The sequence below is a fragment of the Sciurus vulgaris genome, assembly GCF_902686455.1.
Source record: "Sciurus vulgaris genome assembly, chromosome: 7".
NCBI lineage: Eukaryota > Metazoa > Chordata > Mammalia > Rodentia > Sciuridae > Sciurus > Sciurus vulgaris.
Genome location: NC_136467.1, coordinates 106,238,791 through 106,251,555, shown reverse-complemented (window position 1 = coordinate 106,251,555; position 12,765 = coordinate 106,238,791). Strand labels below are relative to the sequence as shown.

The 12,765-nt window shown below is 37.4% G+C and overlaps 1 protein-coding gene across 8 annotated transcripts in view; it reads right to left on the bottom strand.

Annotated features, from left to right (window-relative positions):
* PKHD1 (PKHD1 ciliary IPT domain containing fibrocystin/polyductin) overlaps window positions 1-12,765 on the bottom strand; it is a 448,592-nt gene that overhangs the window by 44,458 nt on the left and 391,369 nt on the right. Inside the window, exon 61 of one of the 8 annotated variants that reach the window (XM_079147504.1) lies at window positions 2,745-2,838. The exons of 4 other annotated variants lie outside the window; for them this stretch is intronic. In XM_079147504.1, coding sequence (XP_079003630.1) covers window positions 2,745-2,838 — 94 coding nt within the window. Of the gene's footprint in view, window positions 1-2,744; window positions 2,839-5,438; window positions 5,498-6,135; window positions 7,493-12,765 lie in introns of those variants that run through there. 3 more of the 8 variants (XM_079147505.1, XM_079147507.1, XM_079147506.1) reach the window with 3 other exon arrangements.

Below are 12,765 nucleotides of genomic sequence, written 5' to 3'. Positions count from 1 at the left end.
ACCTAGTTACCTTATTGTCACTAGTAAGCATGGTGCTGGGACTAGGGATTTAAGGCCAGGCACAGAGGGTTTTTCAAATATGTGTTAACTATTTGCTTGCTTAAGCTTAACCAGTTATTTTCCTGACTTCAAAAAGGAATGAGTGCAATGACAATTGCATGCATTGCTCCCATCCTAATTTCTCCCCCCCCCTTTTATTCTCTTAAACCTCTGTGTATGAACATCTTCTGTGAAAGGACTAAAGCATTCTGATTTCTCCAACATTCAGTTGAACATTTACCACTATGACCTTCACTAAATTGATGATTAGTGCCTGTGGCAGTCTATTTTCTATTGCTAATAACACAATACCATGGACTGGGTAAATTATTAAGAAAAGAGTTTTATTTTGGCTCATAGTTCTGGTGAAAAGTCTGGGAACCACTTCTGAGGATGGTGTCTTGCTGGCAGAGTCCAGAGAAAGGCAGTGCTGGCATCACATGGTGAAAGAGATGGAGCATGTGTGAGTCCTCTAGTATCTCTTTTTATAAAGGCACCCTAATTCAATCATCCTAATCACCACTCAAAGGCCTCAACTCTAAACAACATGGTTGTATTAAGTTTCCACCTCCGTAATACCTCACAATGAGGATTAAATTTCAACATAAACTTCTAGAAGAGACAACCCATATTCAAACCATTACTTAAGCACAAAATTTTCAACAAACATTGGTTATAAAATATTCTCCCCACGCTTTCCTCCCACAAAATCAAGGACACACCCATTTTGAGCCAATGTAAGTGTAAAGAACAATTAAATTCATTCTTGGTTTTGATATTCCTGACAAAAGAATTGTTTTGCTATCCTAGGAATAACATTATGCAAAAGTCCTGTAATGAATAACAAATTAACTATGTTTAAGGCTGTCCAGGCTTGTGAAAGACATGGTATTCCTCTAGTCCTATGTGCCTCTCAGTAGTCAGAGCTGAAGTTTCTTTGACCACAGTATGAGAATAATGATGGAAAGTGACTTCCTCAACTTCTTCATAAAGAAGATGAAACTACCCATGAGTAGTATTTACACACTGGGGAGTGAGGGGAGGTTATAGTGAACACATCACTGTAGTTAACTAGAGAAGCTTCATTTTATAAAGGAAGAAAAAACAGACAAAACCAATACATAGTCCCACCAAACAATTACACGGTCATCTGTGGTAATAGCCTACTTCTAGCAGGAACTTCTATGAGCTTTGACAATAAGGATTCAATCAAAGAAAATACTCGACATGGGTTGAAAAGTCAGTTTTTTTAATAAATAATTAAGTCTTGAATGTTATTGGGGCAAACCAGTTTGATATTCAAGATGAAATTGTGAAAAGCAGTTAATACATAACTCAGAGCTTCCTAAAAGTGTACCAGGTGAAAAAAAGATGGATGGTTGTATTTAGATGCAAGATAAAATTCTACAGATAAAGAACCCAACAAAAGAGACTGTGGTGGGAAAGTAGATGATTGACAGAGTAAGCTTCTTGACAGGCTAAAGAAGAACAGAGTCCAGAGCCCTTTCAAAAGCAAGTGGGATTGCATAGGTTGAAAGACTCCATCTCCATGGAGCAGATAGGAGAGAGAGTGAATGTATGAGGTTGAAGGCACCTTCGTCTGCAGGGAGACCTGCAACAAATCAAGGTATTAGCTGAAAGTCAAGAGTTAGAAGTGAAGCAAAGTGTTGGGGGGTTGAAAACTAGGGGCAGAAGGTTGGATGGAAAATTCATGGTTTGAGAAAATGGTATAAAATAGTCATTATGGAAGAGGCATGAACTCAGTCTATTACACGAAGGAATCAATCTATAAATGCAGAAAAAACTTGGATTTGTATAAATGTTCAGAATTGTTTAAAATGTAGGAGATTAAACTTTTTTTCTCGTATATAAGCTGTAATATTCAAATAAATTTTCAGGGGCTAGCATTTTTGGCACTGTCACTTCAACACTACATCTCCTTCACCTCTTGCTTCATTCTTGCACCTTAAGACGTATTCATATCATGTTGTGACCTAGAGTCTTGTTCCTGTGTGCCACAGCACTGGGTAAGACAACACAGATATTCAGTAGTAATTTCATATAAAAGCAATTGTGAACCATAAAAATAACACCCTATTAAACCCAGATCAAACGTGTATCTAAGTCGACTTCTCCCTTAGCCAGATTAAAAAAATGCTATGGTCAGTCCATTGTTACCTAACACTTTAGCACTTATGATGAAGGGGAATCTAGGATTGAAAGAGAGTATAAACTTAACTAACTTAAGCTAAAATATCTTAACTTTAAAGTTTTTTACAAAAACATAGATTCATGCAAACACATTGCTAGGACTCCTTTAGGATTTTTGAAAGGGATTCGTGTAAATGAAGACCCTGAAACCTAAATTGCATCATCTTCACAGCAAGTTGGTCTGTTTTGTGTGAAATGTGAGCCATTGCCTTCGACAGCCTAGTGAAGCATGGACAAGTAGGATGACAAGTTTGCTCAGGGCTGGGGTTATGCCCAGCAATTAAGAAGAAAAGATAAAGGGTCACAGTATTAAAAGTATTTATGAAAGAACTAAAAGGAAGCGTAGATCATTTTAGCTGCTTAAGAAGGGAAATGAAAGGGTGAGTGCTTACATATGTGAGAAAAACATACATCTAACTGGGTTAAAGAACAAATAAAGGACTTTTAAACAAGTAAGCTAGAAAGACATGAGTTATAGTCTGAAAGCAGGATACCTGAGTTCTTGATTTTGAAGGTCAGCAGTGATGACAATTTCAATACTATCACTGTTTCTGTGAGTTATAAATGCTGTGAAGAGAAACAGTCTCCCTGATGAAAACAAAACAAAAAAAAATGATAATCTTTATTAAAAGCCTTCTCTGTGTCAGTTATTCTTCTAGAGAGGACCAAAAGATGAGTAGAGCAATGAGAGTCAGAATATACAAACAAAATTATCATACCATATAATAGAAAGACAAATCTCAAACTCACCATCTATAGGGACCAGTTTAGTGAGCCACCCCATTAACAGCAGCAACCAGTACAAGAATGGTAAATAATAACCCCTGAATATCTAGTACTTGTTTAATAACTGCAAATTGCCCTAATTTTCCTAATAATTTACTGTTTTTTCCCCAGCTTCCAACTTAGTTAATTCTAACAAAATATGCATCCTGAACCAGTCATACCAGATGCCCTATTTAATTGGCTCACCTACAGCTTCCCAGATCAACAGCCTCCTTTCAGGGTGCACCTGAAGCCCTCTCTCTTCTCCACCATAAAGCCTTCTCTCTGTACCTTTGAGTATTTGTGAAGATAAGTGATGGTGACCAACTCCCTTGTTATAGCAAGTTCAGGATAAAATGCTTGCGTTTGTTCTCCTTTGAATGATCTTGTTTATTTCCAAAGCAGTCAAGGTTTCAGCCAAATTATCCACCTTGATATGAATCATAACAGAGTTAGAGTCAAGAAGAAAACAGTGATCCTGTCCCTATGAACAGGGAATAAAGAGGAAGTCCTACTATGTGAACATAAGTCATGGGAAGTAGAGAGTACAGGTGGCAAACCAGATGGCGGCAGCTTTGGAGATGCAGGGGTTTTACCTAACAGGTAAAGCTCACAGCTGTGAACATCAAAGGAAACTCAAGGTCTGACGCTGTGACTTAAAGAGGTTTTAAAGGGAGTGGCATCTTTATAATAAGAAAGTTAGGTTCCAGCAGAAGCAAAAGGGTGAAAAAAAAAATGCTCTTTGAAGTTAAAGAAGATTGTGCTCATTCCAGCTTCAAAATTCCATGCAGCACTGGGATCAAATTTTGGAAGAAGGAAGTAAAATGTTAGATAGGGTCCTGAACATATCAGGAAAGAGATGTGCATTCTGGAGATGGTAGGAAGAGGGTGACAGAGTGTTCAGAAAAGCACACTGCATCCTTACATTAAGGGTGGTATAGAAACGATGGAATTTCAGAGGGAATCTGAGGGCTCATGCAGTTTTTGTTCATGGGGAGCTATGAGTTACTGGTTAAGCAGTTTTATATGAAAGGATGGTGGTCACCCCAAGGTCTTTTCAGCCAATATAGAATGGTTGCTTAGCAGAAATATCTAACAGGAAGTCCATAGACTAATGGTGTGGAACCTGGAATGGGCACAGAATGGGACAGGCACAGGAGAAATCTTGATTGCATAACAAGAAGCCCACACAGCACGAGGTTAGTAGATCTTTCCTGCCTCCCTGCCTTCTTTCCTTGCTTCTTTCTTACTCTTCTTTCCTAAACCCTCTTATCTAAAACCTCTTGATAGCAAGTTTAATGATTCTTAGTTCATAGATTTTTTTAAAAATTGAGTCATAGTGATTCTGACCCAACATACTATTTAGTAGTAATAATGAGGTAGAGGAGGAAGGAAAAAAACATGTTTCTAAACTTATTTCTACATATACCTATGGCAAAATGAAATGTAATCTAAGAAATTTCCCTTTGGATTGCATTTAGACATGAGGTTCTAGTGTGATGACTGACACTGTGAGAGAGGGCTACAATCATTAGGGCTTTTCCGTACCATATATTAAGGAGCACACATGGAAAGAACTTTGGTTACTGCCAAAATCACATATTTGGCGAGAGCTCATTTTTTTTCTATATTATTATTTGGCTTTTTAAATAAATATGTAAAAGGAGTATTAAGGTATAGCCACAAATATAAGAAGGTTGACAGTACAAAAATGATCATCAAGTAATCTTTATAATTCAGTTTTGCAGCCTAACTTGGAATCCTATTCTTCATAAATTATACCAGGACTTCTATTTTTATTTATTATTGACTATTGTTTTCATTTTATTTCTCCAAGACTTACCAATGATTAGGCTATGGGGCATTTTGTTTATCAGTATCTTACCATTCATTCTCCAATGTTATCTCTAGAGTTAATCAACCTTAGTGTTTCAAATTTTGGCAGGGGGCAAAACTAATGCACATGTAAGCAGTCCATTGGTGTTGAACTTCATTCGGCAGAGAGCACACATAGTGACTACTTAGGTACTCTTAAGAGACACTGCACACAGAGCCAGGCAGCCTCACAGTTCAGTTCTCCAGCCCTAGCTGGTACGAGCTCATGGTGACAGTCTCCTGTCATTTCTAACTTGTGTTTTGTTTTTCCTTCCTGCAGATTTCTTTCCCTCCTGCTTTTCTCGGTTGGAAAAGGTTTAGTTTTGAGTAATGATTATCTTTCTCACTTGTTTTTGTCGTATCTTTTCCCACTTTGCCAAATGGCCTTATCTGCCAGTCACAATTTTTGTGGTCTGCAATTCTGATCACTTTTAAATGAAACCCATGCTGGCTTTGGTAATCATAATGTCATTTACAATTTACCACTAAACACATTTATTCAGTTAGTAGCACACTGGAGAAAGAGAACTCCATATGAACTCACCGTGAAAGGCCTAATCTGATTATTTCCTCATGAAAATCCAGGCAGGGGTGCTTGTAAGAGGGGCTGAGGGAAGAAGGAGAAAAAGCAAGGTCTGACCACAGCTGACTCTGATAATCAATGTGAACAGATAAGTGATCCAGCCTGTCAGAGCAGCCGCCCCGTCACCCCAGGGCATTCTTCTCAAAAAGGCAAGAGTGGACAGCACTTAATGAATGCTGAGTGACCAGTGAGCATTGGCTTGGCATATGCTATTGCATTCAAGATGGACAAGAGCAGTGATAAAGTCCAGAAGCTCTCCTCTAATGGGGGAAATTAGATGAAGCAGGTTGTATTTGTGTGTGCATGTGTGCACATGAGCACTCACTCTGGTACACTTCACTTTCTAAAAACATTCTGGACATGAAATATGCTCAGTCCACCTTTCCCTAGACTGGAAACCAAAGACCTAAAAAAACCAAGAAAGGAGATGAGCTAGATGTGTCTGGAGGAGGAGGAAGGAGAACAGGGGTGTGTGTGAGTGTGTTTGTACTGTACACTCAGGTTGCTTCCAGGGTTCTAGCAAATATTAACTTTGTGTCAATATTTGTCCTTCCTGTCGTGAAATGAGGATTTTCCACCTCATTTCACATTTGAAAAGAAAATATGCCAAAGGGGTCGTCTTTGCTAGGGAAAAAATTAAAAGAAAAGAAAAAAGAAAGAAACTACTTCTATTTTTTATTTAGAAAAATGGATCAGAAGGAAAGAAAAAACGTCTTTTTAAAATAAATGTTTTGACTCAAAGGCACATAGAATCCTTCCATCTTCCCATTTTCAACAAAAGAGAAAAATTTATATGTTTAAAATTGAATGAAATACATCAACATTAATGATTTTTTTTCCTCAAGGTTAACACCACCATTTCCCTCAATAATATTTCTTTTAGCTATTTGGTGATTCATTTCACAATTTGTGGTACAGTAAAATATATGAGATTTTGACAAAAGCAAAACATCTGATCATTTTCTTACTTTCGAGAAATAAAATCATTTACAATTCTTTTCTGTCAAACAACATTTACACCTCATTATTTCTAATTTAACAAATACAAATAGGCACAGAACAAATAAAATGAAGACAGGTTGAATTTATCCCATCTATAGATGTTGTGACAGATCCTCAGGCTGTGAGGAGTGACACTCTGAAATCTCAAAGCTGTGCTTCTCAGTACACCAAGTGAGTCAAAGAGATCTTCAGAAGAATTATTTTAAAAAACATGTTTTGGTCATATTAGTAATGATAGAGTAAAACAGCCTACATTTTCGAAATGAGGAAAGCTGACTAAAAATTATATTCTCAACAACTTCCAAAATAATAGGTAGAAGTTATATTTGTAAAGTAAAAGTAACTGGAAGTGATGCTCTTATGCATAATAGATTCAATGCAGATGACAGGAAGCACAACTTTGTTAAAGTCTGGAATTAGAGGTCTTCAAAGTCTATTGAGTGACCATAGTATGAAATCTGTAGTTATTACAAGTGATATTCAGGTTTACTCACATTCATAAATATAGAGTGTTAACTGCATATATATATATAGTTATTATATGTAATCTAAGTGTGATTATAATAGTAATTATTGTAAGTCATTTGCGAAATATAAGTTCAGTAGGTTGAAAAAGTACAAAATGTATTCAAATTTTTAACTCCTGGATCTTCAAAATAAATGCATTTCTAGATTGGTTTTCACAATTTGTTACACAGTGGCACTTGAGTAGTCAGTCACCTCTGGCACCATTCTCAGCAAGGACAATCACTCTAATACCTAGTGACAGTTCAGTAAAGTGTCTTTCAATGCTCTGGGGTCCTGAAACACCCACATGAGAAGACAGTTCTAACAGACTAAAGATGATGTGCAGTTAACCGGAAGTTGCTGAATGGGGGGTGCACACATCTACAGGTACGAAAGGGGCTGGTAGCCTCAGAAGCTACAGATAATAGCATCTGTCCCAACACTGTGCACAATCTTATCAAAGTTCTGTACTTAGCTCTGTTTTCCATGGGGACACATTTCCATGTGAATCTAAGAGAAATGGAAAACCACATAAAATCAGCCATTTCATCAAGTGCAAGGTGTCAGGACTCCTTCCTTCACTAAGTTCTCATGGGTGTTTCTGAATATTTGCTATCTTTTAATAAAAGTGTTAGTTTAAGAAAAATGTTGATCAGGAAATAAAAGTAAGTAATGAATGATAAGGAGGAATGAGTGGCAGATTGGGTCATATATGTAGATAACAGACTTTCTTCTGACTTATCCATTTTCAATTTGGGTTTTATGTTTCTAAATTAAAATAAGTCCTTACTTTTCTTGATGAAAGACCAGTGAAACAAATTCCAGGGAATATTTTATATATTTTTCACTATGTTGAAATGTCATCATTAATATACTATTAGAAATAAATGTCTTTGAAAGCGCTATTGTATTTTTTTTTATTTTGTTGTGATATAATTTTACCTGCAAATAACAGTGAATTTGGTCTCACTCATGATTTTTATTCTTTGACTACTACAATGAAACCAGCTGAGACAAATGCAAGTTCAGGAAATACAGCTTAGTGAGCAAAAGATCATTTTAGAGTTGGAGAGATTTGCACTGCATTCTGCCTCTGCTGCTTTCTAGTTGCAAAACCTTGGGCAAGTTATTTGTCCTCTCTCTGACTTAGTTTTCTCACTTGTCAAAGGCATTAAGAACTGTACCCAGTTCATAGGCTGATGGAGAAGGTTAAATGGGAGGATACACGCACAAAGTCCACAGCAAACCTGTCAATACCTATAAATGGACCACCTACCATAATCAGAAAAGGAGTAATTTTAAAGCAATTTCATGCTTTTTTTTTTTTTTTTTTTTTTGCCATTTTTGGTTCTTTCCTCATCTTGAGCAACCAGTATTTACCTCACGGTGTGGAACAGCATGTATATGTGTTGCAAGCATTGTCATGAATGTTGACAAAAGAGGCAAGTTACAGGTGAAAAACATAAGAATCTATGTTTTAGAAAACATAGGGAAAAGAGAAACACGTGTGTGCATATATATGTGTATGCACGCACGTGCATGTGTGTCTATAAGTGGAGCACTTATATTATTTCATTTATGAAAAAAACTTGTAAAATCCAAGACGATTTTTCCCTTTCATCTCTTCTTCACTTTTCCCTTCATTCCTTTTGCAGTACTCTCCGCCCACCCCACCCTTTCTCTCCACCTCCTATTTCTCTTTTGCTGCAAACCTTGCCTGCCAACTTTAAACAAAGCAATGTTCATGGGTTTGTTTAAAGGCAGGAGAGCCAACAGCATTCTTTACAAATAAGATCCCTGGCACACTCTTTCCCCAGAATGATAAACTTATCACCTCTCCAGCCCTCGTTTTGAAGCAGTGGCAGTAATTTCTGCTGGATGCCAAAACTGAAATGGATGTGACTGTGCCACGGCCTGCTCTGAGCTGTGGCTATAATGAGATTTGAATGGGAAGCCCCGGACACAATAAATCTGCGCCATATGTGACCATTTCCTGTGTCAGTTCCTTTCTCATAACCAGTGGAGACTTTTTTTCCCCCTCTCATGACCCCACACCATGACTCTGAAATCTTTCATGGCTGCTTATGGGCCTCAGGCTTTTTACAGCAGTTGTATAAATAAATGAATTTGACAGCAAACATCATAACAGTTAGCAGTAATGTGTGTTCGCCACAAGTGCCTATACCACTCACTGGAGAAATGGCAGAGGAAACAGCTTGTTTTGTTACCTAAACAAAAGTAGTTTCATTTGACAAGTGGTGAAAGAATTAGTCAAATTAACTTGAAATCCACTAGGACTATTTTTGCCAACTCTCCCTGCCAGGGAAATGTTCCCAGCTCCTCAGTGACCATGACTCACGGGAGATAAATTTCTTCCCTTTATTCTGAGATAAAGATCTGGGCTGGGAATACAAAGCCTCTGCCTGATATTTTATATTAATCTTCTTTGCAAGTCAAGACTGTCATGTATGGGAACTCAGGTACAGCAAACAGTTTCCAGGGAAGCTTGTGGCAGAAAAGCCAAGCCGGATATTTCAGGTAAAGAGCAAGAGAAGTGTCGGTAATGACCCAACTCCCTGATTACCTGTTGACAGCAAACTGAAGCTTTTGAGTTCTTCTTTCCTTTCACATTGACTTTATTCAAGAACAAAAATGTGTATACCAAAATTGCCTAAGTAAAAGGAATTACCAGTTGGGTGAGGTGGCACACGCCTGTATCCCCAAATGACAGGAACGCTGAGGCAGAAGGATTACAAGTTCAAGGCCAGCCTGGGCAACTGAGTAAGACCTTATCTCAAAAGAAAAAAAAATTAATAAACTTAAAAAGGAGTTGGGGATGTAGCTCAGTGGTAGAGCACCCCTGATTTCAATCCCTAGTACTTCAAAAAAAGGAGGGGTTAACATTTTCTCTTTCTTAATAGTTTGAGTAAAATGAAGTTGCCAATATTCAGTGAACTTCTGATTAATTTAAATAAGCACAAAAGGAGCCTAGATTCTGCTCAGTTGTACACATTGGTTGTTTGTAAGATCTTAAATATATGCCCTACCACTGGCATCTGAATGCCATGCCCTTTGACCCTGCTGAGAGGATGATATAGCACAGTGGTTACTCTCATGACTTTGGGTCTATGGACTGTGGGGCAAACTGTCTACATTTAAATCTTGACTTTGTTACTTACTTTCTTTGTGACTTTAGTCAAGTAAACTTAACCTCACTGTGCCTCAGTTTCCTCTTTTACAAAGAGGGAAGCTTAAAGATGTGATATTGTTTTGGTCTGTTTCTGTTGCTATAATACCCCAAACTGGGTGTTTTATAAAGAAAAGAGGTTCATTTAGCTCACAGTGATGGAGGCTGGAAGTTCAAGATTGAATGGCTACAACTGCTCTGTTGCTAATGAAGGTCCCATGATACTCCACATGTGGCAGAAAAATGGAAGGGCAGGTTTGTAAAAAGAGAGGTGGGAACAAAGACAGCCACATGCCCTATAATATAACTAACACACTCTTTCAGGAACTACATTGTTCTTTTCATAAAGCTGAAGCCCCCATGACCCAAACACCTCTTGAAAGATATCTCCTCTCTACTCAATACCGTTACATTGACAGACAAATACCAACATGAGTTTTAGAATGAACAAACCATATCCAAAACATAGCAGGTAACACACTCATAATGTAGATGTGGCAAATGTATTTTAAAAGACTCAGAATAGTTCCTGTCACAAAAAAAAAAAAAAAAACTGTTATTATACCAAACAAAGACTTGGAAAATAGTATCTCTAGCAATATTAGATCTCTTTTCTGTGACAACTTGACACTGGCAATGAAATTTAAAATTTTGGGGGGAAAAAATCATAATAGTACCTTCATTTAAACCAATGACAATTTAAAGGTGTAGTACAACACTACTTGAATCAAAGACATCATCTAGACCCCAGCATAATTTTAGATGAAGGTTATTTTCATTCTTTTTAAGGTGGTACTCTTTGCCATGACTCTAGAGTCTTCTCGGAGTCAACAGAAATATCACTGGTTAAGGGGACAAATGTCAAGATCTCCCATTAACTAATGAATTATAATTCACATATGTGTTCTGATCTCTGCTTTTGCTTTAACTTTTTTATTATGAAAACTGGCTCACAAAGTGTATTTCTTACATGAGCATATATAAAAAAGTACCTTAAAATTTTGGCAGGCATGGATTAGAATCAATATGAACGGATATTTCCACTCATAGAGATATACACAGATATTCCTACTATCATCGTTTTGACTAACAACAAATCCACTTGGATATAATTTTTCCCATAGCTAGTTAAATAATGGGTAAAATTAGAAATACTAATGAGTTGGGCTATGCAAAGATAAATGAAATATTAAAATTTGACTCAGTGCCATGCCAACAAATCTTATTCAAAAGAGTCCCAACTAAAGGTAAAGAGATATGTGAATTTAATAAAACTATGACGGACCTGGATGGGACAAAATATACAGTTAAATGAGTTGGTTGTGATTGGGAGATGGAGGCCTGCTAGAAAATTAGATGCAGAAGTGGCATCCTTGTGGCAGGACAGGTTTAAGTACAACTCTATTTACAGTAAAATCAACTGCAAGTTCCACCTTATCATTGCTCCCCGGGTATAAGCTACTCTGCAACATCTAAGAAACTTAGATATTGGTTTGTGAGAAAAGAACTTTTTCCCTGAAACAATTTCACTGTGTGGACTGTTATCTGATAAATGCCTCACTTGCTACTTCCAAAGCCTTTCCTAAGTCCTGCTTCTAGGATGTTTGACTTACCTTAAGATTTCCAAAGGTGAAGATTTATGACTCCAGATATCTACCTCAGAGAGCCACCAATGCTGAATAAACACAGGATGAACAGTGTCATCTCTGATTGGCCAGCCACTTCTGCTGCCTTTTAACTAGCAAGTTAATACTGTCGCCTTATAAAGTCTACTCTTATCAGTTAAAGGAATAGCATAAAGAAATAGAAGAATTTTATAAGACTAAGTCTTTAACCAAGCATGTGGGTCCATGAAAATAACTGCTCAACCATTTCTTCATTATTTCCCGTGTGTGTGTGTGTGTGTGTGTGTGTGTGTGTGTGTGTGTGTGAATACATATAAGCCCAATCTAACTTCAGGAAGTGACAGACTTGTACTTCCCTCTTAAGGTTGAACAGGATCATTAATCAGTCATTAACTGCTGAGCAGAGCTACGAAGTTTTCCTTTTGGGCCATATAATTTAATTGAAAGGGTTGGCAAACTACAGGCCACAAGCCAAATCCGGCCTACTGGTTATTGTTGTCTATAAAGGTTTACTGGAACACAACCATCGCCATTTGTGGGTGTATCTTCTCATGGCTGCTCTGGACTACAACAGGAAAAGCTGGAGAGCTGAGTAACTGCAACATAAACTGTTTGTCTACAAAGTTGAAAATAGGTACTACCTGATCTTTTACAGAAAGTGTTTGTGAACTTCTGTTCTACAAGTTTAAGTTGTCTCTGACGCAGAGACCAGCAAAGTAGGAAGTAGAGGCTGATCTCTTACCCTGGATCCCTGCCAACCATAGACATAGAAAAGCAAGCCAGAAATAGAAATTTGCTACTGTACTCTATTGAGGTTTGCAGGTTGTTAATTATGGCATCCTAAATCCTAACCTAGCCTACCCTAGTGGATGGAGTTTATATGCTATATTGTGATGTACCTTTTTTTCTGAGCATATGTAGTACATTCTGCATTATGAAAGGGAGCAAAGAGTCTAAGAGATTTTTTTCCT